The sequence below is a fragment of the Embiotoca jacksoni genome, unplaced genomic scaffold (assembly GCF_022577435.1).
Source record: "Embiotoca jacksoni isolate LCO1_2020_lvr unplaced genomic scaffold, fEmbJac1.0.p SCAF_12, whole genome shotgun sequence".
Taxonomy (NCBI): Eukaryota; Metazoa; Chordata; class Actinopteri; family Embiotocidae; genus Embiotoca; species Embiotoca jacksoni.
Window position 1 is genome coordinate 15,222,659 of NW_027185252.1, and position 24,587 is coordinate 15,247,245.

Genomic DNA, 24,587 nt, shown 5'->3' on the forward strand with positions numbered 1-24,587 from the left:
ACAGCAAAGACTGTGAAGAAGAAGACTGCTAGCAAGCGAAGAAAGCCGCTGAGCAATGTAGGATTTAAATTCTTCATAACACTCACTGCACAAATGTTTCACGAGGAAGGAAATACAATCAACATAAAGCTCAAAGACACACAAAATGAAGTTTGGTGATTAAACCGGATGTGAACATAACTTTTATTTGTTTAAAAGAAAACTCAACAAAAGACTCTAAATTTTCTCCTGGTTAGAGGAAGGGTGTTCAACTTGACTTTAGTTGAAGTCATCAACAAAGGCTACAATTGATTTTTGTTTCTTAAAGTGCCCCAGCTTTAACTTGGCACAGCTGGATTACTCACAAAAAAAATATATCAAAATTTGGGTGCAGTAATATCATTTTACAAAAAACTATGTGACAGTGACTCAACAGCAAATTATTTATCAGATTAGATTTCTACACAGACGGGATCCTATTATTACACACATAAGATACAAATCATAAAGCAAGTGATGTAAAACATCCCTTTAAAGAGTAAACACAGTTTCAATCACAGGTCTCGTGTTTACTGCTTTACTACTTTCCGCAAAGACATTTTCTCACTTCATGACTAAATCAGAAAAGGGGAAACTTTCATAAAGGATATTCAGGTAACTGCAGTTTTGTTGCACCTCAGTGTTTGCCATTAACCTTCATGGTGAACGCACGGAGGTTACTGTTCCGACAAAACCCAGTTATGTCAAGGGGTGAGTCAACTTCCTTCCTGTATCACAAGTGTTGAAGCCGGTTTTGTTTTCAATTTTTGTTTAACTCTTTATGATGGTATTGAAAATAGATTAACCTTGTGGAGTTCGATTTGTCATAGGACAAAAACTTTTTTTTTTTTTTTAAATGCACATATTAAAGTCCACCAGGTACCAGATGATGACGGTACAGGAGTTCACCACACTCACCGGGGTCGGGGAGGGGCAGGGAGGGTGACACTTCGCCAGCTGAGGCAGTGATGGGATGGGTGGGTGGGTAGGTGGGAGTGGGTCACTGCACACCAGGGAGCTGGACAACATCACAAACAGGAGACGGGAAAAAAAGGAGGAAAAAAGAAATGATGGATCATGAGACAGACAGGAGAGGACAGGGGGGGGGGGAACCCACAAAAGCTGACAAGAACATAAAGGGGAAAGCAATACATGCGGCAACAGACGAGAGCAAAGATAAAACAGAGGGGGGAGTGATTGACAGGAGATCAAAGCGTCAAGGTTGCCAAAACTGTTATTAGTTCAATAAATAAGCCCTGAAGCGATGATGGAGCTGTGCACCCACACAGGTCTATTAAATTAATCTCCCAAAATGAGTATCTAAAATGACTCGGCCTGTCCTTGTGTTATCTGTGTACCCGTGTTGTGGCCGTATCCCTCATATGGGAGGGGGAAACTTAAAGATAAGGCCAATTTGCCAGCAACGGGTTTGTTTTTTCCTCGGAGGCTCTAATCCAATATTACAATGCACTCTGCACCGAGCAGCCAGCGTGATTTCATAATGGAGAGACTGCCAATGCCGATTAATACAGTTTAGGAGGGAAATCAACAGCTCGCGAAGCTCAGTGAACACATTTCCGTAAACAAAAGGAAAGTGTTGACCTTTTCTCTGCAGTGATGAATGTCTTTATTTGCTCATTTGTCATGCAGACGAACGCAGCGCTACAGTGTCTGGGTGGGCTGAGACACACTGCTCCGGAGGTCCATTACTGCCACTTGTATGTTAAGGGATAATGTAAACACACTGAAATTAGATAATAAGACACAAACAGCATTGATTCATTTCAGAAGTGGGGGAAAAACAACAATACTTGCTTCCTCAACTTTACAGTAGAGGAGTGCATGTCTGAAAACTTAAAAACCTGAGTTTCCGTAATTGCTCGGATACACTGGCAGTGACCTGTGTCTTTATCCAACCCACGATCATGGGAGACCTGGTCATGGGAGTCTGATGCCTGACTCCCCCACGCTGGTACAGACTTTCCTCTCAAGCTCTCTTTGGATAATTGGGTAGACTACAACTTGGCAGAGGCAGTGAAAGCGATGTGATCCTGTCCTCATGAGAGAGGACGCGGGGCGTTAGTTATGCAATGTTTTTTTTCCGGTTTGAGATCCCTGCTGATCTAATTTGACATTTGGGTGATGAGCATCATGAGGAACTCTTAACGTTCCACATTTCCTCACAAACTATGAGTCACAGAGCAGAGTCGTTTACCGCAACACCACAAACAACTGTGTTGTTTTTTTTTTCATTAAGAGACACACAAAATGTCAGGAGGCCACCATCAAAAAGCATGTTAGTGTTTTTGCCAGCGTCAGGTCCACGCTGTCACAAGCAGTGACCTTTATTCGAGCACAGCCACAGTGCAGGAAATGAAAATGGGTTACCCTCTGATTTTCATTACAGGGAGATAGCGTGTGAGCTGGTATTGGTCAAAATGACAACCCAAACATCCTGCTCAGGCCCTCGTCTTCCCCAGCGGTTCAGAGAGGCTGTGTTATTCAGGAGAAATCTGACTTAATAACATGCCATAGGGTGGAAAAAGCTGAGCCACAGCGATGGTTGAGGTCTGACTCAACCCCAAACTAGAGCGATGAATTATTCATCCGTTCAGCCAATCGTTTGGAACGGACCCGGAGACCAGAGCGAGTGGGACGCAGGCTGAAACTAAGGGCAGAACAATGAATGCAGATGCCAGCAAGTCAAAGACGGCAAATCACTAAAGACATCTTTTGAAAGATGAATTTCACTTAAAGCGAAAAATATCTGTGGAAGAAATAAATAAAAAACATCTGTTTAAAATTAATCGGACTACAATTTCTACTGTTTCCTCTGGACTGAAACATACTGTATATACAGTATGTTAGTGATACATGGGACGTATAGTAGCTTAGTTGAGGAGCTTTTGGAGTGAACCTCCTCCATCACTTGAGGCAAGGTAGTGCAATCCCTGAAAACTTGAAGGCTGAAAAATGTCCTACCTGAATCTGATCTGGTTGACATTTTTCAGATAATTGGAATACTTTAAAAATGTATTATCTGAAATGCTCCATTAAATGCCCTTAAGTGGTAGTTTCCAGCAGCGACCAACTAAGAAATATATTGAATTTAAGTCCATAATGTTTGTGTTGTTAGGAAATTCTGATTCCTCAATAGATACAAATTCCCCCAATTCCCATATTAGTAAAAAGGTATGCATTAACGAATAAACTTTGGTTAAACTGAAACATTGTCTTGCAGATCCATGCCTTTTAATAAGAGCTGGTTATGGGCCATTCAGTGTCACCCACCCTCATAATGAAAAGGAAATAAAGTCATGAATAATTTTTCCATTTTATTACACTGCTGTATGAGAATTACAAGAGAGACCAATTAATGTAGCAATTACCTTCTTCCACTTAGCTGTGCTCTTAGTTGCTCAGATGTGGAATGTGATCTATGCGCAGTAGCATTAATTGCTTTAGATAGCAGAGGCAGTTATACACAATCCAGCTGACCTTAATGCATAATGTCTCAGTTAATGCATTCATGGAAATAATATGCACAGCACTGACTTAAACTGAAATATCACAGATTTCAAAGTTAGTGCACACACTGGTCTCGCATAGTTCAGTCTTAATAAGCCAAATAAAATAAGACACTGAGGATGAAGGTGAAGCAGCACTGCCATCTTTACTCCCTCCTTAGCATTCACTACACTTTGCTCGACATGTTTAATCTTCTTTAGACAAGGATTCAGGGCTTTACCACAGAAGGAATGTCAAGCACAGAACAGAGCGTGGAAAGGTAATGACAAGTAATGTGAGCAGAATATGTGACCACAGTTGTCCTACTTCACACACTCACTACATTTAATCAACTTTCCACACAAGTATCTGCTGTCAGACATTCGGTGACACCGTACAGACAATCATTCACATTAAAGCCAATTGCATTTATAAACTGCAAGAAACATAATTGATATTAGAGTAGCTACAGACATACTTACGAGATGAGTTCAATCACCCTGCAGGAAAACACTTGTCATCCATTTTTATACGGAGTTATCATTAGTCCAAGACTGTAAATGACTTTAAAGTCATAAAAGAGTCATGCAAACCCTGCAAAGATCTTTTAACTAGAGCTCCTCGGTACCAAAAGACAGAGAAGGCGAAGTGCTTCAACCAACTCACTTTGGTATTTTGAAACATCCTGTTAACTCATTATGAAACTGACTAATCCACAAGCAACAAAACCTGGTCTCTTGCTTAGCTCCTGGCCAGCCAACCATTCTACTAAATTGACTTTGCTCATCAAGATTCAGAGAGACTGAACAGAATGGAAACTACTGTCCCCACTGATACTTCGACGACAGTGTGCCCAAGGCACATATCCTTTGAGGCAGAACACACTAATAGGGCAGTTTTGGCTCCATAAAGGAAAAAATTCTGAAGAACAAAAACAAAACACACTTAAAGTAAATGCTACAAAGTCTGGATAAAATTTGATTGCCTCTAGATTCACGGAACATTAATCAATCAAACAGTTGTGAGACTGTTCCTGCCGCATGTGACTAGAGCGCAGCACCGTGACCTGCACGGAGCAGGAGGAAGCTATAACCTTTCTGATCAACATCAACACCTAAGTAACACATTTTTGTGACTACATGCGCATTTGCGGCGACACCATGGACTTGAGCACAGTGCGCACATCAGATTTTGTGTCAGACTCGAGAAATCTGCAACGGAGACCTTTAAAATGCTTCAGAAATGAAGCAACGTGCAGGGCGAGGTGTTTGAATGGCGTTAGTGTTTCTAGAGGGGGGGGTCACTCTCTAACCCTGTGAATTCGTTCCCCAGGATCAGACTGTCAACACGGAGTTCTGCTGTAAAGTTCAGACGCGGCACAAAATCTGATGTGCGTTCTCTGTTTAAGTTACATATCCATCGCGTCATCGCAAATGTGTTCATAGCAGGGGTCATAAAAAAAAAAAAAAAAAAAACACGTGTAACTCGGGTGCTGATGCTGATCAAGCGACATAACCTGGGGGAAACACTCAGAGGTTATTGCTCCCCGCCTGCTCTGTGCACATCACAGTGCTGCGCTCTGTTTGCGTGCAACAGGAAGATTCCTGGGACGTTTTGATGCTCCTCGTAAACTGTTTACCAAGTAGGAAGATGGTTGTGAGCAGTGGGCAAATGAATCATTTCTTTTCTTCATAACATAAATGAGGCAGATCCACCGAAACAGTTTGTTCCTACTTTTCTTTTGATTTAAGAAAAAAAAAATACCAGAGGACGTAAAAGAATCTGTTAATGGGCTTTCTGCTTTTTTAGAAAAGAATCTACTGATAAGAGATTTCAAAAGAAACAACGAGGGGAAGATTAAGGTCAGGGTGATCCAACCCAATAATCCGGGCCCTGCGAATAAGTGTGAGAATAATCCTGACAGAAATGAAGATAAAAAGCAGAGAAATGAGATAAAAAGATAACAAAGCCAGAGACGTAGGGAGAGGATGCAGCACCTGTTTTTTCACACCTTCCCCCCCCCCCCTCCTGTTATCTTAATAATGGCTGCAGATGGTGTCTGTTCGCCCTCCACATTTCACTGCGAAGTGTGATCACAGAATTGGATTGACGACAGCAGGACAGAGTCTTGCGCCTTTCAGCGGTTGGTTATTTCCCATGATCATGTTGTCTGCTAACGTCGCTGCGGGTGAGCAACAGAGGGAACACACGTGTGCCCTGATGGGATTGGCAGAATGAGCAGGAGAAAAACATCATTTGCAAGTAATGCAACAGCAGCCGTGTGAGCGTCGCTACACGTCCCCCATCAGGTTCAATCAGGAGGGAAAGATACAGTCGTGGCAAACTAGATATAACAGCTGTGCTCACTTAACCATCTCTCTGCATCTCATGCACACGAATACACGCACAACACTCTGATCACTGCCAAGTTGACAGGTGGAGGCGCAAACACAGTCGTCCCGAGAGAGTCCTCACCAAAAAAAAGTTACCAATAATAGAAAAGCAGAGCTTGCTTGGTGCAGTCAATGCGTCATCACTATGGCAACTGAGAAAAAGTGAACACCAATGCCACAGCTGATATCTTAATGCAGATCAACATGTTTAACAGAGCAACCAAGCAGTCCACACCGCTGCACCCATGATGTCTATAGAGGAAGGAAGTCATGACTTCTAAGAAAGAAAGGAAAAAATAACCCCCCCCCCCCCACCCCCCCCCCGGCTTTCTCAGCACCCACCAGCTTTAATATTGACACTAGGTCTGTCTTTAAAAGACAAGTCGCACATGGTAAGTTTAAAAGTAACGGAGTAACATAATGGCTAAATCGGCTCATCCGTGTGTGTGTGTGTGTGTGCAGGGCAGATCACTCACAGGCCTGCAGTCTGATCCTAATCCAAGTCTCGTGATCTGCCTGCTGTTCGTTCTCTGACAGGAGGAGGGGGATGAAAAGAGCTGCAGCGGTCTGACAAAGACTTCAGAACCGCTGCCGCACGCTCCTGTGATGCACTAACGCAGAAATGAGAGTGCACTTGTGTAATAACGTTATTGAACAATCTGCGGTTAACACCTGCCTCCAGCTTTGTGTAATGACTCACTATTAGGCCATCTTGTGCTGTAAATCAGTTAAATGTCTGGCTCCATAACAGGCAGTGATACAATGACACATCCTGAATGACTTAAATACTGCATAATCCTGCACAAAAGTCATGAACAGAGCTTTTTGCTGAAGGCTCTTCACGGTCACTGGCGTCAAAACAGCTACAGCAAAAAAAACGGGAACGCAATTTAAGCAGACTAGAAGAAAGCACAATGTTTTCTATTGTTGGTCAGTGTGAGCTTGTTGAACATTTTGTAAGGCCTGAAATAAGTAAACCTTTGCTATTGTAGATGGATCCGTAATAAATGTCCATATTTCAAACGTGTATCAACTCAGGCTGAATGAATTGAGATACTGTGGAGGACCAGTTTTGCAACAAAAACATGATTAAAAAAAAACAAAATACTTTGTCTCCACCAAAACAAGATATCTGTATTCAAGACTTTCAAAGTCACATTTCCTGAATCAGGACCACCAGCCAGAGAAAAGACCCCTCTGACTCACACCGGCTTCAGAGTATCTGTCAGCGGCATCCTTACCTGCAGGTCCGCTCCCTGCAGCCGACAGTCCATGTACTTTTCCCACGCAAATGACAGATCAGTGTGCGGCGGACCGGCCATGTCGTCCACAGCTCCAGGTGCTACGCCGGTGTGGGTGTTGAGGAAGTCGGGAATAATAAAACGCTCCTCTCGGGCGCCTTTCCGGTCCTCCGGGGGGCTGGAAGTGGCCCCGGACAGCCCGAACGAAGCCCCAAATGTTCTCCCGAGTCTTTCATAGCAGAGTCATGTTTCACGGAGCCGCTTTGACACTTTAAAAAAAATAAATAAATAAAGGGTTTCTGCAGAATAATAATAATAATTAAAAAAAAACAAAAAAAAAAACCACAGTGTCAAGGGTTGAGCAAAAACGGAATTTGCTGACAAAGCCACATTCGCTTTTGTCGGCGCGCTAACATGACACACATACATGAGACATTTGAACCCGACTTTGACACTGAAACTTTGGTCAGGTGAGTTTTACACGATGTCTGGTATGACCAAAACAAAACCGACCCCAGCTATACAGACAGCTAGCTAGCTAGGCGTCCAACAGAGCATGCGTCAAGTCTCAAAGGTTTAAACACCTCGTTTCCGGTATGGGATGTTATTTTCAAAATAAAAGCACCTAACTTGTTCGTAAAGGAAATTGCACTGAAAACTATAATCTCACTTGAACTTCCAATAAAACGACTCATTAAATTACTGTATTCTCACAATGAAGGCTTGCATTGCTTACAAATATGTTTACTTTAAGGACGAAATATATTTCCTTCAGAGGCGGTTATAATTGTGTTACATTCCTATTCAGTTTTGTTGTTCTTTAATAATTTAGTTAACAGCTCCCTAGCACTGGACATTTTATTAAAATGACTGTCCCAAAAAGTACCAACTTTGTATGGCACTTGATAAAACACATGTATCTTCTCTGCATTGGCTTTCATTACATGATTTCTAAAGCATAGTCCTTGTATATGATTAAAAAAATCAATCACAACAGTTTTACACCAGAGCCACGAGATAAAAAAAAAATATCCTACACTTTTTTTTTTTTTTTTTTTTTAAATAGAAATTAATTTGAGAAGAATGCGAATTTATTATTATTTATTAACATCTCTAATACTAGTTCACCCTTATTTCTTTTTGTCTTATTGTGAAAGTTCTGCTCGGTCACTGGTGTCGTTGTAAACCAGCTCAATCGCAAGAGACAAACAGGCTCGATAACTTTAACCAAAATATCTGAATAAATATCCCACTAAACTCAGATGCGCTATCCCCGACGGCTCCTGTAACCTGTTTTAATGAAGAAAACACGTGTTCCAGATTTTAATCCTTTGGGCTGATAATCGTAACGTCAGCTCTCTGCTGGTTGTTGCATCGCACCGTCCTGAAGGCAGCTGTCAAAACGAACACATCCGTAACTCACTTTATCGAGACGAGCAGACAGTCCGGGTGTAGCTGCACCATCCTTACATGCATTATGTCTATTTCCAAGTGGCACGAATAAATTATCTCACATACCTTCGTTTCCCATAAATTAAAGCCAGTTTAACGCTATAGCCTTCGTCCAGCACCGGGACCAGTGTCTAAATAAGCCCTCAGCTCTGACTGCAAGGCAACCCACCGCACTCCCCCGCCCCTTTCATTGCCTGCTAATGCTTCAAAACCTCCTAGAAACAAGGGGAAGTGTCGTGTGACAGCACACAAGTAGTCACACAAATGGCGTGTTGTGTTCTCCAACAGGATAGAAATATGTTCATCGTCTTCACAAGTTCCTAATAATAGAAAATCTCCCTGGCAGGCTTCAACTCAGCAGAACCCATTGAAAAAAAAAAAAAAAAAAAGATAACTGTGTTCAATGCAAAAATCCAAAATGTATATTAAAGATAAACTTCTCTGCTTTATCGCTGTTGGACGGGACAGATTTTTTTTTTTTCCCCTCGCAGACAAATATGAGGGTCCAAACACCAAATGTCCTCTGATATATGCCCAGAGTCCAGTCGTGCTTCCCATTGGACAACACAGATACCATTTCCTAATCAATCAAAGCATTTGGTTCACGGAATGATGGTGCGTTTGTAGAATCTTTGTAAACATAGGTAAAGATGTCCTTAAATAGACTAGCACAGTTTTAATATGTCCAGGGATTTAAAAACAGTTGAGACAATTCAGAGTTAGGAAATTGTTTATGACAATACTGGTTTTTAGAGATAAATTGTTTTATAGAGGACTCATTTTAAAGAAAAATGTAAATGCTTGTTTTTGTCAGGGGAGATGTTTTAAATTTCACACGTGAATAATAATAATAATAATAATAATAATAATAATAATTGTAAAAACAGTCTTCTAGTTTTACACTTGCACTTATTCTCTGGTGACGCTCAAACATTCAATGGTAGGAACAAGAAAAACTATTTTCTGAGAATAGTCAATTCGTCAATTTACAGAAAAATAAAATTGGCAGTTGCCAAATTTCCTGGGTCCTTTTGTCAAGTAATGATGATTTCTTGCTTATTTATTGGATGTTTTGGGTCTCAGTTGTCTTCGTCTTGGTACCATCACATTGGGCTTTTTCTGACTCCATGTTGATGGCATTTCCCCTTTTTTCCTGACATTTTATTGGCCAAAGGGTCATTGATTTATCAAGACAAACACATCAATCAATAAAGTTGCAGTTCTAATGTGGATACTGTGGTTTTAAGCAGGTTCCACTTATTATAATAAGTATGCATATTCCGAGTTTATTGAGAGTCCCTTAATGCAGCACTGACGTACGTGTCTCCCCCAGCGAACAAACGTCATCTGTGACACAGTGAAGTTTGGAAATAGGTCACGTGAGAACAATAAACCACTTCAGATGACAGGTGACAGTATTACTTTCTCAGAAACATGATAGAAGATTAAACTTCTTCTTAATGAATAAAAAAATATATATTATAATGTAGGAATATCAATCATGTATATGTTGAAACAAAGGAGCTAATATACTCTCTTGTAAAATAACTCATGACAAATGTAAAGGCCAAAATCACAACTGCTGTAAAAATATTTTAGGAATAGTAAAAGTAAATTTAGATATTCTACATTTTTACATAGGAATTTGCAGGGTAGGTTATTAGTTCATCCATGATAGACACACTACACTACACTAAATACATAGTTGTAATTAACCCTACCTAACACACGATGTCGCTATTGTTAAAGCCACAAACGCAGGAGCCCAACATGTTAGAAAAAACGTTTATTTCTTTGCTGCCCAGCATGTAAACTCATCTCAACCAGCTTGTACAAACGTTTTCCCTCCATTACTCCACAGAAACACTTCCAGGAGATAAGCTTAACTCGAACATGCCACAGTGTAACGCAGCTCATGTATTGCTGTCATCAATTTCACATTAAATTATGTATCGCTTGAGCTGTATTCTCAATTTATGTGCACTCAGGAAAACAAAGTCAACATAGTATTGTTTATATTTACAATTCTCAAATGTGATTTTATGAATGGGAAATGTAAAAAAATAATAAAATGATAAGCATAACACTGGGCAATAAAAGGCACAGTAAGTTCACCTGTGTTTCTCAGTGACAATTTAAGCACTTTGGAATTTAGTGATGCTGAGTTGTTCCTAATTTGCGGGCACACATCCGAACAGTGTCGACTCCCCAAACACGGCCGCCTCGTCTCAGTAGCTGCCGTCTCTCTCCACACAGCCCACGTCCACTGCGTTGTCGGGACACTTGCAGGAGCGCCCGGTCGGCGTTGCTAAACAGAGGTGAGTGCAGCCTCCGTTGTTTACAGCGCAGTAGTTTTGCCCTGTGAGAGGGAAAAGAAACAAACTCTTATTAAAATGGAGCACCCTTGAAGGGCACTTGTATAAATCATGAGCTATTGTACTAATGGAAAAGCAGGAAACAGCCTCTACACGGTTTGTTGTACATATTACTAAACATTTTGAAAGGAAACACGTAGCTAACTCCAGATGTTGGAGGCCCTGTCCCTTGACTCCACATTCCCTGGCGTTACACATGCAGCCTTATCTGGAAGGGAGGATGAAGCCTGGTGCTTCACTCTACCATTAGTCATCCACTTAATAATAAATACTATCTACAGAATTCCTTCTGTTGCTTCCAGGTCAAAGAGCGAACCTGTGATTCCTCCTTATTCCAGTGTGCATTTAGTGTAAATTCTTTACAGAGGTCACAACGCTGGGCTGCCAGGTCTCAGAGAGTAAAGGAGGACCAATAATAAGCCTGATCCAAAGATAGCCCCAAATGTACAAGGGTCAAATTATTTCTATTCTCCTTAGTGGAGCTGCACATCAGTTTTACAAACAGTACCAAGTGTTTTTTCATGGTAAACACGTCCCTCACAACTGGCTTCCTACCTGAAGGACACTGGGAATATGCTATGGCGATGCCATATAGCTTGGTCTGTTTCTGAGGCTGGAACTCGTCGGACTCCCTGCCAGCGTAGCGGTCCACCACAACCACGGCATCCCTGTTGTAAACACAATCAGCACAAGAGTTTAGCAATCTGGGGCTGTTTCAGCAGCTGCCCCCCTGTGTTTTGTATAAAGTCTGTCAAGAGTGAGGAAGGGTTGGAGTGGGTTTCCTAGACATAACTGACATAGTTTTAGTTGTAAACTGTGGAAGCGCCTCCCCCACACAACACCGCCTCTCAACCTTCTCTTGTAAGGGCTGCAGCCCGGGCGAGATCACAGGGAGGCCCCGGGCAGGTCACTCACAGATGCCCGGGCTGAGAAATTGCAAGCAGCTGTCACTTTTTAGGATCCCTCCTCACCCCACGTACACACACACACAAACACACACACAAGGACAGACACCCCCAACCCCTGCCGTTTTGCAATGGCCAAGGAGTGACTAACAAGAGAGCTCCACAGTTTCAGGGTGGGAGTGTCCGAGCCTTGAGAGAACATGAAGGGCCTAGTGCTAGAAGTGTGGGGAGGTTTTTGACCTTTGACCTCCCCTCTCCTTCCTCTATCTTGACAGATCTGTGTTCTTTCATGGCACAGTGCACCGTGCATAAAGGCTGCATTATGACCTTGATTCTACAACGACTTTGAGTCTCATTTATAAACAAATTCCAAGTATGCAAATCACATTAAAGTGCCCGAGGACTAAACATTTAGACAAGGATGTCATTCATTGGAATAACAAGTATTTATTTTTACTTTACATGCCATGATAATGAAAAGTTAGACCTCAAAATAGTTTCAAACCTTCTCCAGTCAGTGTAGTAGATGTTCTTCCCGAAAGACGTAATTCCAAAAGGGTACTGGATCCCCTCCATAACCTTAGTGCGGTCGCCCCGGCCGGGATTCATGCACTCCATTTTATGCGTGCCTGCAGGCGAGAGATTACAGACGGTGCTGATCACAAAGCAGACACCACTCCATCGATGAGTCATCTGTCTGACATCTACCTGCGTCTGCCCAGCAGAGCAGAGAACTCTGAGTGTCGTAAGTCAGGCCGTTGGGCAGGCTCAGATCGTCTTTAACCAGCACCCGTCTGTTGGATCCGTCCATGTAAGAGGTCTCAATCTTGGGGGCATCGCGGTTCCAGTCAGCCCAGTATAAGTTACTGTTGAAAGGACAGATGTGGTGCGAGTTCATTTCAGCAATAAACAACGACAGGCCAGAAATCATTTTAAAGCACTGCTGGAGTTTCACTCACTATCATCTCGTCATAAATGTTCTCCACTCTCATGTCTATGAAGCTGCAGCCAGCAGCTGGTTAGCTTAGCTTAGCATACAAACTGGAAGAAGAAAAAAAAAACTGTGCGAACTGTGACAAAAGAAATTCCACCTGCCCTGCCTAAACACTTTTTTGTGTGAAGACTAACTAAACAAGATACAATGTGTTAACTGATGCACGTTAGAGGTGGTGGCAGGTGGGTTTTCTAACCTTCGGACAGAGCTGAGCTGTCTGTTTTCCCTTGTTTCCAGTCATCATGTAAAGCTAAGCTAACCAGCTTCTGGTTGTAGCTGAAAGCGGCAGTGTGAAGGATTTAGTGGAATCGAGCTGTGAGGTTACAGATTTCAATCACATGAATACACCTGCAGCTTCACCTTTCTCTTCCAAGCAGAAAAGAGAATCTACAGGGGCCAAGAAACCAAGTGACCCAGTGTTTGGTTTGTCCCTCCTGGGCTACTGTAGAAACACATTGCTTCACGGAAGAGGACTTGCTCACTATGTAGATATGAGAGGCTCCTTCTAGGGTAACAAAAACACAAATCCTACACAGTGAGTCTTTAATACTTAAAGTTGCACCAATCTTCTAATCTAACTTGTCCCCCAAAACACAAATAAGCATATTTCCCAGAACTTGAACTCATCTTTTAAAGATGTTCTGCTGAATCCGAACTTAAAATTGATGAATTTTCGGTTCAGATTTGCTTATAAATGTACAACTGAACTTCATATTGTATGTAGATTAGTATCTAACTCTGTGTATGCCGGAAAAAAAACAAGTAAAAGTTTTATGCAAAGCATTACACACCCGTTGTTGGGGTCAGCGATAATAGCACGAGGGTTGACGAGATCAGAGTCAATAATGACACGTCGCTGAGTTCCGTCCAGAGACGCCACTTCGATGCGATCCTTCACAGAGTCCGTCCAGAACATGGTTCGCCCCAAGTGGTCGATGGCAATACCCTCTGGGCTGTCCAAATCTGTTAAGAGGATGCATTTTACAGTTTCTTTACTTCATGAAAACAATCAAACAAAATGGACGAGAAGCAGAAGAATGAAGCATAACAGTAAGACTACCTGTTCTAATGACGGCGGTGGGCTCTCCTCCCTGGATGTTGGCCTTGCTGATTGAAGGAGATGTGATTTCTGTCCAGTAAACCATTTTCTCCACACAGTCGTAGGCCAACCCAATGATTACCTTCTCCTGTGGAGGGGTCAGCAAAACAACAATCTTTGAAGAGCACTTTCTTCAAATGAGAGTGGTCCAAAACAAAAACGTGAAGCAGATGTGGATTTTGACATTAATCCAAACAAACTGCGCCACACACTCAGCATGAGCAACTTCACCAGACTTCTGGACAGCTGGTTTGGTAATCAGCGTAACAAGAAATGCAGACTGCAATTCCAAAGATGTCGGACTGATGTTAGTAATTAGTGTGAATGTCACCATGTGCCTCCAATAAAGTTCAAGCCTTGAATACATGAAGCAGAGGGGAAAATCGCAGCGCTAGAGCCAGTACTAGAACCATCAAGGGAGCAGAACGGAGATCCAGTTGGTTATCTAATTACAGAAACAGTCTTGGCTAGAAGTTGAGATGAACTCAGAGCTGCTATCTTCTTAAGTCTTAAGTATTTGTCTGTCATGAACAGACAAAAGTCCAGCAAAATATTTCCTTTTCTGATATGTCATAACTTACAGGGAGGTGGAGGACAGCTTTGGCATCGTCCTTTTTCATATCGTAACCCTCCAGTGGGATGTGCTCTATCCTGCCGCTCTGGGCAAACAACAGGTGTGTTCCTGGGGGCAGGGCGTCCACGTCGGATCGAGACTGGGGTCCAACAGGTGGTGGCACACCACCGTGGTCGATGCCTAATTGAGACAAGCACTGTAAATTCAGGGATCTCATAGAGAAGAACCTAACCTCCTGTTAGTTCAGCAACAGAAAGCTTTCCTTGATTTTTTTTTTTTTTTTTTTTTGTGGCTGCATGTCACTCTCGCTACTGAGAGGTGAAAATATGGGATTTACTCACACATTGGTCTGCTGCCTGGTCTGGAGCTAGTCCCAGGAATCTCCTGTCCGTTTCGGTCCACGCACCAGCAGCGTCCCGTGCTGTCATGGCACTGCGTGGCTTCATAGTTGCCGTTTCCATCGCACGTAGGGACGTACTGACCCACAGGACGCCGCGGGCCCCGTGGACCGAACTCCGTCACGCCCAGTAGACTGTCTCTGTGGGTCTCACATTGTGTTTTTGTCCTCTCTGAACAGAAGAATGAAAAATAAGCTCCAGGGGGAACAAAGATAACCTGCAATAATGTCGCAAATGTATTTATAAAGTAATTTCTATTTATTTGTTTTTTTTAGCTTCTGTTTTATTCAGCGATACAAAAACTCCCACATCCCTCATAAGGCATGAGAAATTCCTTTTACTATCCAGAGTTAAATGGAAAACAGATTCCAGCTGGCATCAATACACTCTGGCGAGGAATTCACTTCCAAACACTCTTCTGGGCCAAATGGGTGGAATAAATAATGCTGAGTGAAAATGATCCGGTTACCATTTATCTATTATTGAGACTGCTACTACATAAAAAAATAAAACAAATTAAAAAAAAAACGATTACCAAACTTTCTGAACACCCATGACAGATTAAATTAACTTGTATTACTGCAGGCTTTGATTTCCATATAAAAAGAGATTTACCTGGAGAGCAGAAGAAGCCGTCGCCGCTGTAACCTGACCTGCACTGGCAGGTGAAAGATCCCTGGGTGTTATAACACACGGCGTCCTGATGACACCTGCCTGGCTGGCACTCATCTATGTCTTCGGGCAGGAAATAAAAGAGCGTGAGTGAGGACAGAGCACGATCATAAAACAAGCTGCATAGTTTAAAACATTTCCAGCGTGTACAATTTGTTGTGTCCTTTTATGAGCTACATCGTAACCTGGGCCAGTCTGTTCTGTCATCTGTGTGCAGGATAGCAATGGAAACTATAAATGAACACTCAGGACCTCTGCAAATGAAACGCGCATCTGCTTTTAACGTTTCTCTGTTCAATCACTGCAGACGTGTTGTGTAACCAGCCTCACCTCCTACAGTCCTGAGCAGATGGTTTAACAATCACAGTCCTTAAAGTCCATGTGAGGGATTTGAAATGTCATACACTAGGATTTTGGACTGAAACGTATCTTGCGTAAAACGATTAGTTTAAGCCTTTGCCTTTTTGAAGGTAGTTGCAAGGAGAGTCTTTGTTTTGTAATTATTCTATTGTTATCAAATATTCAATTCATCATAATGTGAGATGAAGGAAAGCAGCAAATTCTCATATTTGGAAACATGTAGACACAATTTTTTTGGCATTTTATTTTTAAGAATTACTGGAATAATTGCTAAATTGCAGAAATAGTTTTTGATTAACTTTCTTTCAAACACCTAATTGATTAATCAACTAATTGTTGTGCATCTACTATAAACAATGTGAAATTAGTGGACTAACGTATGCAAATGAGCGCTGTAATCTACTGGTTTTAAATTAGATTATTGGGTGTCATATGCATGTATTTAGTATCTTTCTGCAGTACCATGGCAGGTTCTACCATCTCCTATGAACCCTGGTAGGCAGGAGCAGATGTAGTAGGAGGCTCCAGTGTAGCTGCACAGAGCGCGTTCAGGGACGTCACAGGTGTGGGTGCCTTCCTCACAGGGGTCCACAGGTCGATTAACCTCTGAGGAGCAGAAGAAGAGCTAGGTTAATACCACCAGCTTCTAAAGTTTAATGAACAAATGAAATCTTGTTTTTTGATTAGTTTGTTCAGACAGAGCCAGGAAAGCTGTCCAGTCTTGATGCTGAGATAAGCTAAGCAGCTGCTGGCTAACAGCTTCATGTTTACCAGAGAGTTATGCGAGCCTCATCATTAGCAAATAAACATGTTTCCCAAAATGTTGAACACTTCCTTTTATATATACAGTTTACATCTTACAAGAGACCAGAAAAGTGAGACAACAAACTAATATTGTTTACTTTTTCACCATTTTTACAAGACATGTTTGTACAGGTATATTTGTTGGGCAGGACATTCATTGTGTTCTGCAGCCCCTTACCCAAATCTTGCCCATTACAAGCAAGTGCCTGGCCCCGACCTTTACCCTAACATAAACCTAATTCTAACTTCCCTCCAACCCTCCAACCCCCAAACAGCCCTTTGAGGGACGTGAAGAAAGTGAAGACCAGTAAAAATGTCCTCACTCCAATATTCTAAAACAAAAACTAATCCTCTCAAAGAGAGCTGTACAAGTGTACACATAAATACTCACACAGACAATCTGAAAATCTGAAACCTTATTGAACTTTCTTCTAGATAATCTCTAAAATGCAAATTTTCTCTGCAGCAGAGTCAGTTCAAAGTTGTGTGGGTACTTATAAATAATAGCTAAACATGTCGTTATCTTGCTCACCCAGCTCTCCTTAATATTTGAATGCATTTTATTACAATTTATGTTTAAACCTCTCCATCCCAACCACCAGGTGAGATTTGCCTGATATCTAAGTGTACTTGACAGCACACAAACAGCACTTACCAACGCAGGTCTGCCCATCACTACTGAACTGATAGCCATCTTCACATTCACAGCGGAAGGTCCCGGGCTGGTTGTTGCAGATAGCGTTGGGGCCACAGATCTGAGGATTCTCTCTGCACTCGTCAATGTCTGATAAAGAGAGTAGGCTGTTATCGTATGCTAATAACTCCCACAGCAGGTCTGAGTCGGAGCTCTGAAGTCTGCATCTGTCAAATCAGTGTCCTTCATTATCAGACTTTGGGAGATCAGAGGAGAGCACTTAATTAGATTTCTTAATTACAAATGTTTCAAGATAGCATCTGTCTGGAAAGCTTCCTTTTCCTACTGTGTGCGCTCTTCCTGTTTGGTCTCTAATGCAAAATATATGTAAAGAACGTGGGCCGGGAACGAGGACCACACCAGATCTGTCAACCAAGTCTTAGAGTATGGGACACTGTCTTTACCAAATGGGACTCCCTCTGCTAATTGGAAAGATTGTGCAGTTCCCCATGAAGGAAGGCTTTAGAAACGTCGAGGTTATTTTCATGATGGGTCTAAAACTCTTTGATTTACTTAAAAGCAGAAAGTACATCAGTGAAGATAATCCATAGGTTACTGCATCGTCTTTATTGCCTCCAACAGTGGAAACAAAGGTCTTTCTTTGTGTTATATCATATGTCATTTTTACCATAACATGTGCGTCCATCACCGTTGAAACCAGCAGCACATTGGCAAGTGAACTGGTTTTCTTGTCCCGGTCGGCAAACAGCGTTGGTGTCACAGCCGTGTCTTCCAGTGAAACATGGGTTCTCCTCGGGCTGCCCTCCTGAGAAGGGAAGGTACCACAGTTTTACTACTACACTACTTTTTTATGAGCAAAATTTACCAGGATATACGATTCAACAATAGCAATCTCTTAACAGTCTCTGTGTCAGGATGTTATATGCTGCACTGCAGGAAGGAAGTGACCTCAGACCAAAACAGGAATAGAAAATAACCCCCACATCCTCACCATTGATGTCCCCGATCTTGTTGCTCATGGCAAACCGGATGAGTTCATTATTAGCATCGTACATGACAAAGACCTGGTCTACGCTGAGCATCTGGGTCGGTTTCATGTCACTCAAAGCCTCTCCGTGCTGGCAGCTCTGGAAGGTGATGGTCTGACGCCACTGATACTGCCTGGTGTCAGTGGATCCATCAGGCAAGCTCACAACGTAGTCCCGAGTAGAGGATGACGTGATCACTGAAATATAAAATCGACAGGTGAGAAACAACTAGAATCATGGCTTCTTAAGAATGTAAATACTGATTCTTCTATCGAGCTGTGTCTTACAGTTGCTGCTGTACTGGTAGATCTCAGAGTAAGGGTCGACCTGCACGGTGGAGCCGTGAGGCACCTCCGGGACCCGGCCCTCCAGCTTGGTGCTTACCACCAGGTGGTCATGCTCATCGATGCCTTTGAACTCCTGCCTGATGGTCAGCTTCTCATTCCCAGGCAGAAAGGTCACATCGGCCTTCCGTGTGAACTCCCCCCCTTGAGAGGATGGAGAAGAGGAGGTTAACTTTAAGACCCTTGGAGGAACTTTGGCTCAACTGAGGTAATGTGAGGGGAATTCAGCTGGACCGTGAGTAAAGCTGCAGCTGCATGGAAAACGGAGTTTGCAGCGCTCACATTTGTTTACAGAGGTTTATGCTTCCTGAAGCTTCACTATGTCATTTGTCTAAAGGCTGTGAAAACCACATTAGAAGCCACTGAATGTCACAACATTAGATATTATCAGTTGTAGAGATTTCTTTCCTCACCAATAATACTGAAACCGTTCTTGAAGCTGGGCCGCTCCAGGGCAAACGCCCACCCAATCACACCACCGAGGGCCGCCAGGGGCTGCAACGAGGGCCCGACAGTGTAAGGGATGTCACTGATGGCGACGTAGGATCGGCCGTCGTTCACCACAACGTAAGAGTGGAGATCGTTGCCGGTGAACTCCACAGGAGAAGGAGAGCGCCCCACAAACACTTTTCCGTGTACTTTACCGTTCATCCTCTGAGGCTTTCCTGCAAAACCAAACCCACACCGTAAAAGTTAGCCGCAGAGAAGAGCAAACAAACCTCATGGCTGAACCCACAGATTTGACCCAAATGCTCAAATTCATTTCAGAAGCTTTGCAAGGAAGTTACAGAAGACAAGGATTGGAGTGAAACTGCAGTATGAGATTTTCTCCAACATTTACACATCTGCCCACTGCCAAAAGGAATTCAGATGCTAAATACTTTCTGGTTAACAACCCGTGCAATGTGAAATCCTGTGTTGCACTCTGGCTCGCGGAAAATATTAAAACGTATTCTTACAGATAATTCAGCAAAACGCAGTACAGTATTTAAAAGAAGTTTGTTAAAGAAAAACAAATAGCAGAAACATACCCTCTGCCACACACTGTATCCCATTGCCATAGAAGCCAGGCCTGCAGTGGCAGCAGTATCCACTGGAGTAGTCCTTACAGTCAGCGAACTGGGAGCATTTATTTCTGTTGTTCACACATGTCCCAAGGTTGTAAGAGAACACTGAAAACATGGAAAATAAGAATGGTAAGAATATCACTGGAACTGCTAATAGATTGATTGACTATAATCCTCCAGCACCGACATGACAACTACATCTTTTTTAAATGATACATCGCTCGGCTGATGTATTGACCAGACGATTTTATCCGCTTTATTACAGATATATTGGTATCGACATATATGTTAGCCAATATGTGCCACAAAAAACTTTTTTAACAGAACATTAGTCCAAAAAAAAAAGATGCTTGGGGTATATTAGATATTGTTCTATTTGTGGTTTTTATGCAGATATTTATAATGATTAAATTTACTGTTTCAGTGCACTAATGTCAGTGTGGACAATAAACTGTAAAATATCCTGCCTCCATTACATATCTTTGTCACAAGTGTCAAAAGTGTTTGTTGATGACATTTGTGGGATCAATGTAAAATATGTGTGTTAATATACACTGTATAAAGAATATTGGCTAATATATCGATACTACAAATCTTTTACTCAAAATAAAATCCTGACAGAGCAGCTGTGGTCTACTAGTCACAGTTTTGGGGATTTGCTTCTATGATCAGATGTCCTTGAGCAGGACACTAAATCCCCTTGAGAGCAGCTCACTGACATCAGTGAATGTAGGTGAATGACAGACAATATTAAGCACTTTGCATGAGAGCACTGTATACAGTAAATGCAGCCATTTAAAATATAAATAACAAAATACAACACTCAGTTTTGTGCTCAGGACTCACCGTCTACATTTATATCTGTGTCATCCACCACCACCACCTCTGGGTTGCCAGGCTGATGTGGCTGGTACTGAACTGGATGGACTTCCAACTGCCCGGCGTCTGGAGAGTATTCCACTTGTCCATCAGGATACACAGGCCTCTGTTCCTCATTGCCCTCAGCCCCCTTGTGTTGTGTGGCCTCAGTGGGCAGGTCAGTGACCTCACCCGGAGCCACGTTGGTAAAATACGGAGACGTTCCAATCTCGTACACCCAAACACCGCGCCGGCCTGAGTTGGTCTCCCTGTGAAGGGAAAAGGTTTAACATGAAACACACATTTTCAAGAGCAGCCACTGTTCATTGTTGTTGAAATGTTCTGTGCTGACAGCCATCGGTTGACTTACTCTGCCAGAGCCCTCACAGATGCCTCGTCAACAGTGGTGGTGCGGTAGTACGGTCCCTGATTGGAGAACGAGTAACCCTGGACCAAACCTTTACTGAAGCCAGCATGCAAGACCACACTGCTGTCCCTCACAGGTGAGGAGGTAAACTGTACCCCATCCCTCGCATAGAGGACGATAGCATACGAGGCGGTCTCCAGGGACGCAATAACCAGCTGGAAGGTGTTTCTCTGATTAAGGAAACATTAGAGAGGATGTAAATGACCAGTTCTAGCACAGATCACTTGCATGGCCATATAATGCCCACCTTGTTGTTGATGCCATCCCCTCTGGTTTGAGGTTCAAATGTGGCAACATCCACCCAGGTGATCACCACAGCGTGGGTGGGACTGACTTCGTCATCCTCTGGGAAGGCCCTGGTGATGTGTTTAGCTGCCAGGCGCAGAACATCAGGACCGGAGTCTTGACGGAAGAAAACCTTCCCCACACCGTCGCTCGTGTCCAGGTCTCCCTGCAGAGCTGCAATCATGCCAAACTTGGGTGGCATTTTGCCAAGATACGTCGACTCACCCGTTGGCTCTGTTGTGGCAACAAAACCATTGGTGTTGATCTGGAATTAAAAGCTCAAGTTAGTAATTTGGATGACAAGAAATGAGACGATTGTAACACTGTACGACCGTCTTTGTGACACAGCTAGAAGTGTTTCACAGCAGAGGCAAACCCAGTTCAGTGGGACCCACTTTGATCTTTACTCCACACTCATTAGACTAATGATCCAAGTCAGCACTCCACAGCGCTAATGAACAAACAACACGCCATTTAACACAAATTTTTACACACTTTCTTAATGGTTTAATGTGAACAAATGCGAGGCAGAAACAGAAAACCTGGGCTTATGTCAAAAACACACACTCTGGCGATGGGCTCCTTCACTTCCTGACCGAAGGAAAACAAGAGCACTATTCCTGGCACAGGCCATACTGTTTCCTGTCCTTGCCCCTGACGAGCAGCCCCAGAGAACCCGAAGATTGCATACTAATCTTCATTACAGAGACTTCCTGACAAAATGGAAGATAGAGCTGGGAAAATGATCAGTGATTCTGATATAATACATAGAGAGAGATAGATTTAACTTTCATAGTTAACACTCAAAGGCTAAATAAAATATGAATTACCCTCATGCGGAGATGATACAATCACTTGACCTCCTAAATGATCGGAGGAAATCTAAGTTCTATAACCACGTCTGGAGTTAAAAGCATTACTGTTCCCCCCACAGGGCACAGACAGTTCAGACTGTCTCATTAATGAAAACCAACAAATCTTTAGGCCATCTTGACTGCAGGAGAAAAGTATATTTGTGGTGGGTGATTCAGGGATAACTCGAAGGTAGACTGAGTGGGAAAAAAACCCGAGACTAAATGTTTTAACAGGGAATTCAATATTGAATCCAAGCCTCAGGCTCACGTGTTAAACCACCACTTTATGCCTCTGCACAATCTCCTTAAATAGATTTGTTGCTTGGCTGAGATTGGACATACAGCTATGAAATAAAAAAAAAACCACTGATTAAAGTGATTGCAGTTGTCTTGAGTTATTCCTGCAAGTATATCATCAAGTATAGACTAAAGTTTTGGCAAAAGTTCGGTTCCTGCCTTTCAGTGTAATAACTCTGATAGCAGATTATTCACATACAGCACAATTAAAACAGAGATGTAGCACTTTTCTTTGAAACCAGAATTACAGGGAATAAAGGGCTGTTTGTCTATGCAACACAATGGTGCAGTTTCATTTAAAAGCCCAACAGGGCAACAGTAAATAGCCCAGCAAATCATAAACACGAGTTTTAATAATGAATTTTAAACTTATGTATTTGGTTCAATTATGTCTTAGTGACCACTCTGCTATGTTACATGGATTCATCATGTTTTTGGGGTGGCTGCAAAACGAGCTTCCTCGAGCTCTTTGGTCTTTGTGTCAACAGTAAAATGATAACCACAGGGGAAGCTGTAAGAATGCGTGGACACATGAATTCCACAAGATAGAGCAGCCTCGATGATAAGTAAATCAAAAATTACAAGCACTATAGACCGGCAGAAAAAGTCATACCCTGCCCGAGCTACATGTTGCAACTTCCAGGAATTGTTTAAAGTTGTAACTACTGACCCCCTTTCAGTTTTTATAGGGTATGCGCAATTGCGCAAGATCTATGGACCACAGTCCCCCGTGACCAGTAAACCCCACGCGTCTGGACTAAGTGTAACAAGTTATAGGTTTAACTTACAAACATGCTGTCGAAAGTGCCATCATAAAAGAGCACTGGCTTGTTCAGTTCAAGTCGGTGCGTCTGGTCATTCCCTGGCTCCAGTAACTGGTCTTTTGCGCTTGGACCGAAAGGGAAAAACTCGCCTCGCGTTACGCTCTGCACTGAGGCCACAAATCCGAGAAAAGTCGCACATATGAGCCATTCTTGCTTCCGCCAACCCATGGTTCGTCCGAGCAGTCCTGTGTTTGAGGGGCGAGTGTTACATGGACTCAGCTAGTTGTGGATGGAGCGCTGTGTGGGCGGAGCAGATAACTCACCAACATTGGAGAGAAAATGAGAGGTAGTCTATACTTTTCTTTTCATGATGTTCATAAAACAACCTCTTGGAATCATATCTGTAGTCTGGCATGCTCTGGATCTGTTTACTGGAACGGCCAAGTAGACATTTGCATGACAGGAGTTAAAAGGGTTGGCTGAGGACAGAATGAAGCATTTCAGAGGATCAGAGGTCATTTTCACATTCTTTTATTTTAATTCTTGACACTGATTGTTCCAGTGTTGCCAATACAGAATAAATCAGCCACCTGTGTTTGGATGATAAGGTATTTATAATACAGGGGCCACTGTGGAGGAGTTCTCCATGCAGAGGAACAACACTGGAGCTGTATTAGCAGGTTTGGACACGGGCCAATGGGCCATCAGAGCATGGACCAGTTACCGGCAACAGAGCCCCATGCCCGGTTTGATTGAAACATTATGTAAAGGACAATATCACAAAGCACTGTACCATACACTAATCATCTGAGGCATGCCGCTGTGGCTATCAGACTCGACTCCAGCTGGGATAATGAGGGACGTGCTGGTAGTATAGTTCAACTTGGAGCTGTTTCTCTCCCGCTAGCAGATGGTCAGTCATCCGTCCAACACTTTGGTGCAGTTATCTGAATAACTGTTGGATAACTGTTGGCCACTGTTATGACATTTGGTATCCACGGTCCTCCTTATGCCTAATGATTTTGAGTGACTTTTGACCTTTTGTCACCCCAAAATATCTTCTGAACATTTTGGTCCTTAATATATGTTGAAAATTAAATAAGATAATGACAACCAAGTTAATGCCAAGGTTTCCACATTTGATTTGGACAATCCCAAGATCTCAAAGATTCATATATATTTTGGAGACCATGTGACCACTAACATGTCCACCACC

At 42.6% G+C, this 24,587-nt stretch overlaps 2 protein-coding genes across 7 annotated transcripts in view; both read right to left on the minus strand.

The window, feature by feature from the left end:
- The window catches only part of lyst (lysosomal trafficking regulator), a 66,042-nt gene extending 57,307 nt beyond the window's left edge, over positions 1–8,735 (minus strand). For 5 of the 6 annotated variants that reach the window (XM_069145051.1, XM_069145050.1, XM_069145047.1 and 2 more), the window contains exon 1: positions 7,160–8,719. In XM_069145051.1, coding sequence (XP_069001152.1) covers positions 7,160–7,240 — 81 coding nt within the window. In that variant the 5' untranslated portion in view covers positions 7,241–8,719. Of the gene's footprint in view, positions 1–7,159 lie in introns of all 6 variants that reach the window. The other variant, XM_069145046.1, reaches the window with a different exon arrangement.
- A 1,647-nt stretch (positions 8,736–10,382) lies between these two features.
- Positions 10,383–23,621, minus strand: nid1a (nidogen 1a). The gene is made up of 20 exons (XM_069145053.1): positions 23,396–23,621; positions 21,419–21,721; positions 21,115–21,341; positions 20,733–21,013; positions 19,851–19,991; positions 19,233–19,484; positions 18,763–18,963; positions 18,439–18,672; positions 18,115–18,252; positions 17,448–17,576; positions 16,451–16,594; positions 15,572–15,691; positions 14,900–15,127; positions 14,566–14,738; positions 13,946–14,072; positions 13,677–13,848; positions 12,600–12,757; positions 12,397–12,520; positions 11,542–11,654; positions 10,383–10,970 (listed from the first exon to the last, which is right to left on the minus strand). The coding sequence occupies exons 1-20, from the start codon at positions 23,597–23,599 to the stop codon at positions 10,840–10,842; spliced, it is 3,600 nt and encodes a 1,199-aa protein (XP_069001154.1). The 5' UTR covers positions 23,600–23,621; the 3' UTR covers positions 10,383–10,839.
- Between the last annotated feature and the right edge of the window lie 966 nt (positions 23,622–24,587).

Excerpts from the sequence above, each read along its gene's own strand:
- nid1a (XM_069145053.1), bottom strand. The coding sequence starts at position 23,599 with ATGGGTTGGCGGAAGCAAGAATGGCTCATATGTGCGACTTTTCTCGGA. Across the intron at positions 13,849-13,945 it reads CACCGCCGTCATTAGAACAG|ATTTGGACAGCCCAGAGGGT; the intron begins GTAGTCTTACTG and ends TCCTCTTAACAG. Across the intron at positions 10,971-11,541 it reads ATATTCCCAGTGTCCTTCAG|GGCAAAACTACTGCGCTGTA; the intron begins GTAGGAAGCCAG and ends TCCCTCTCACAG.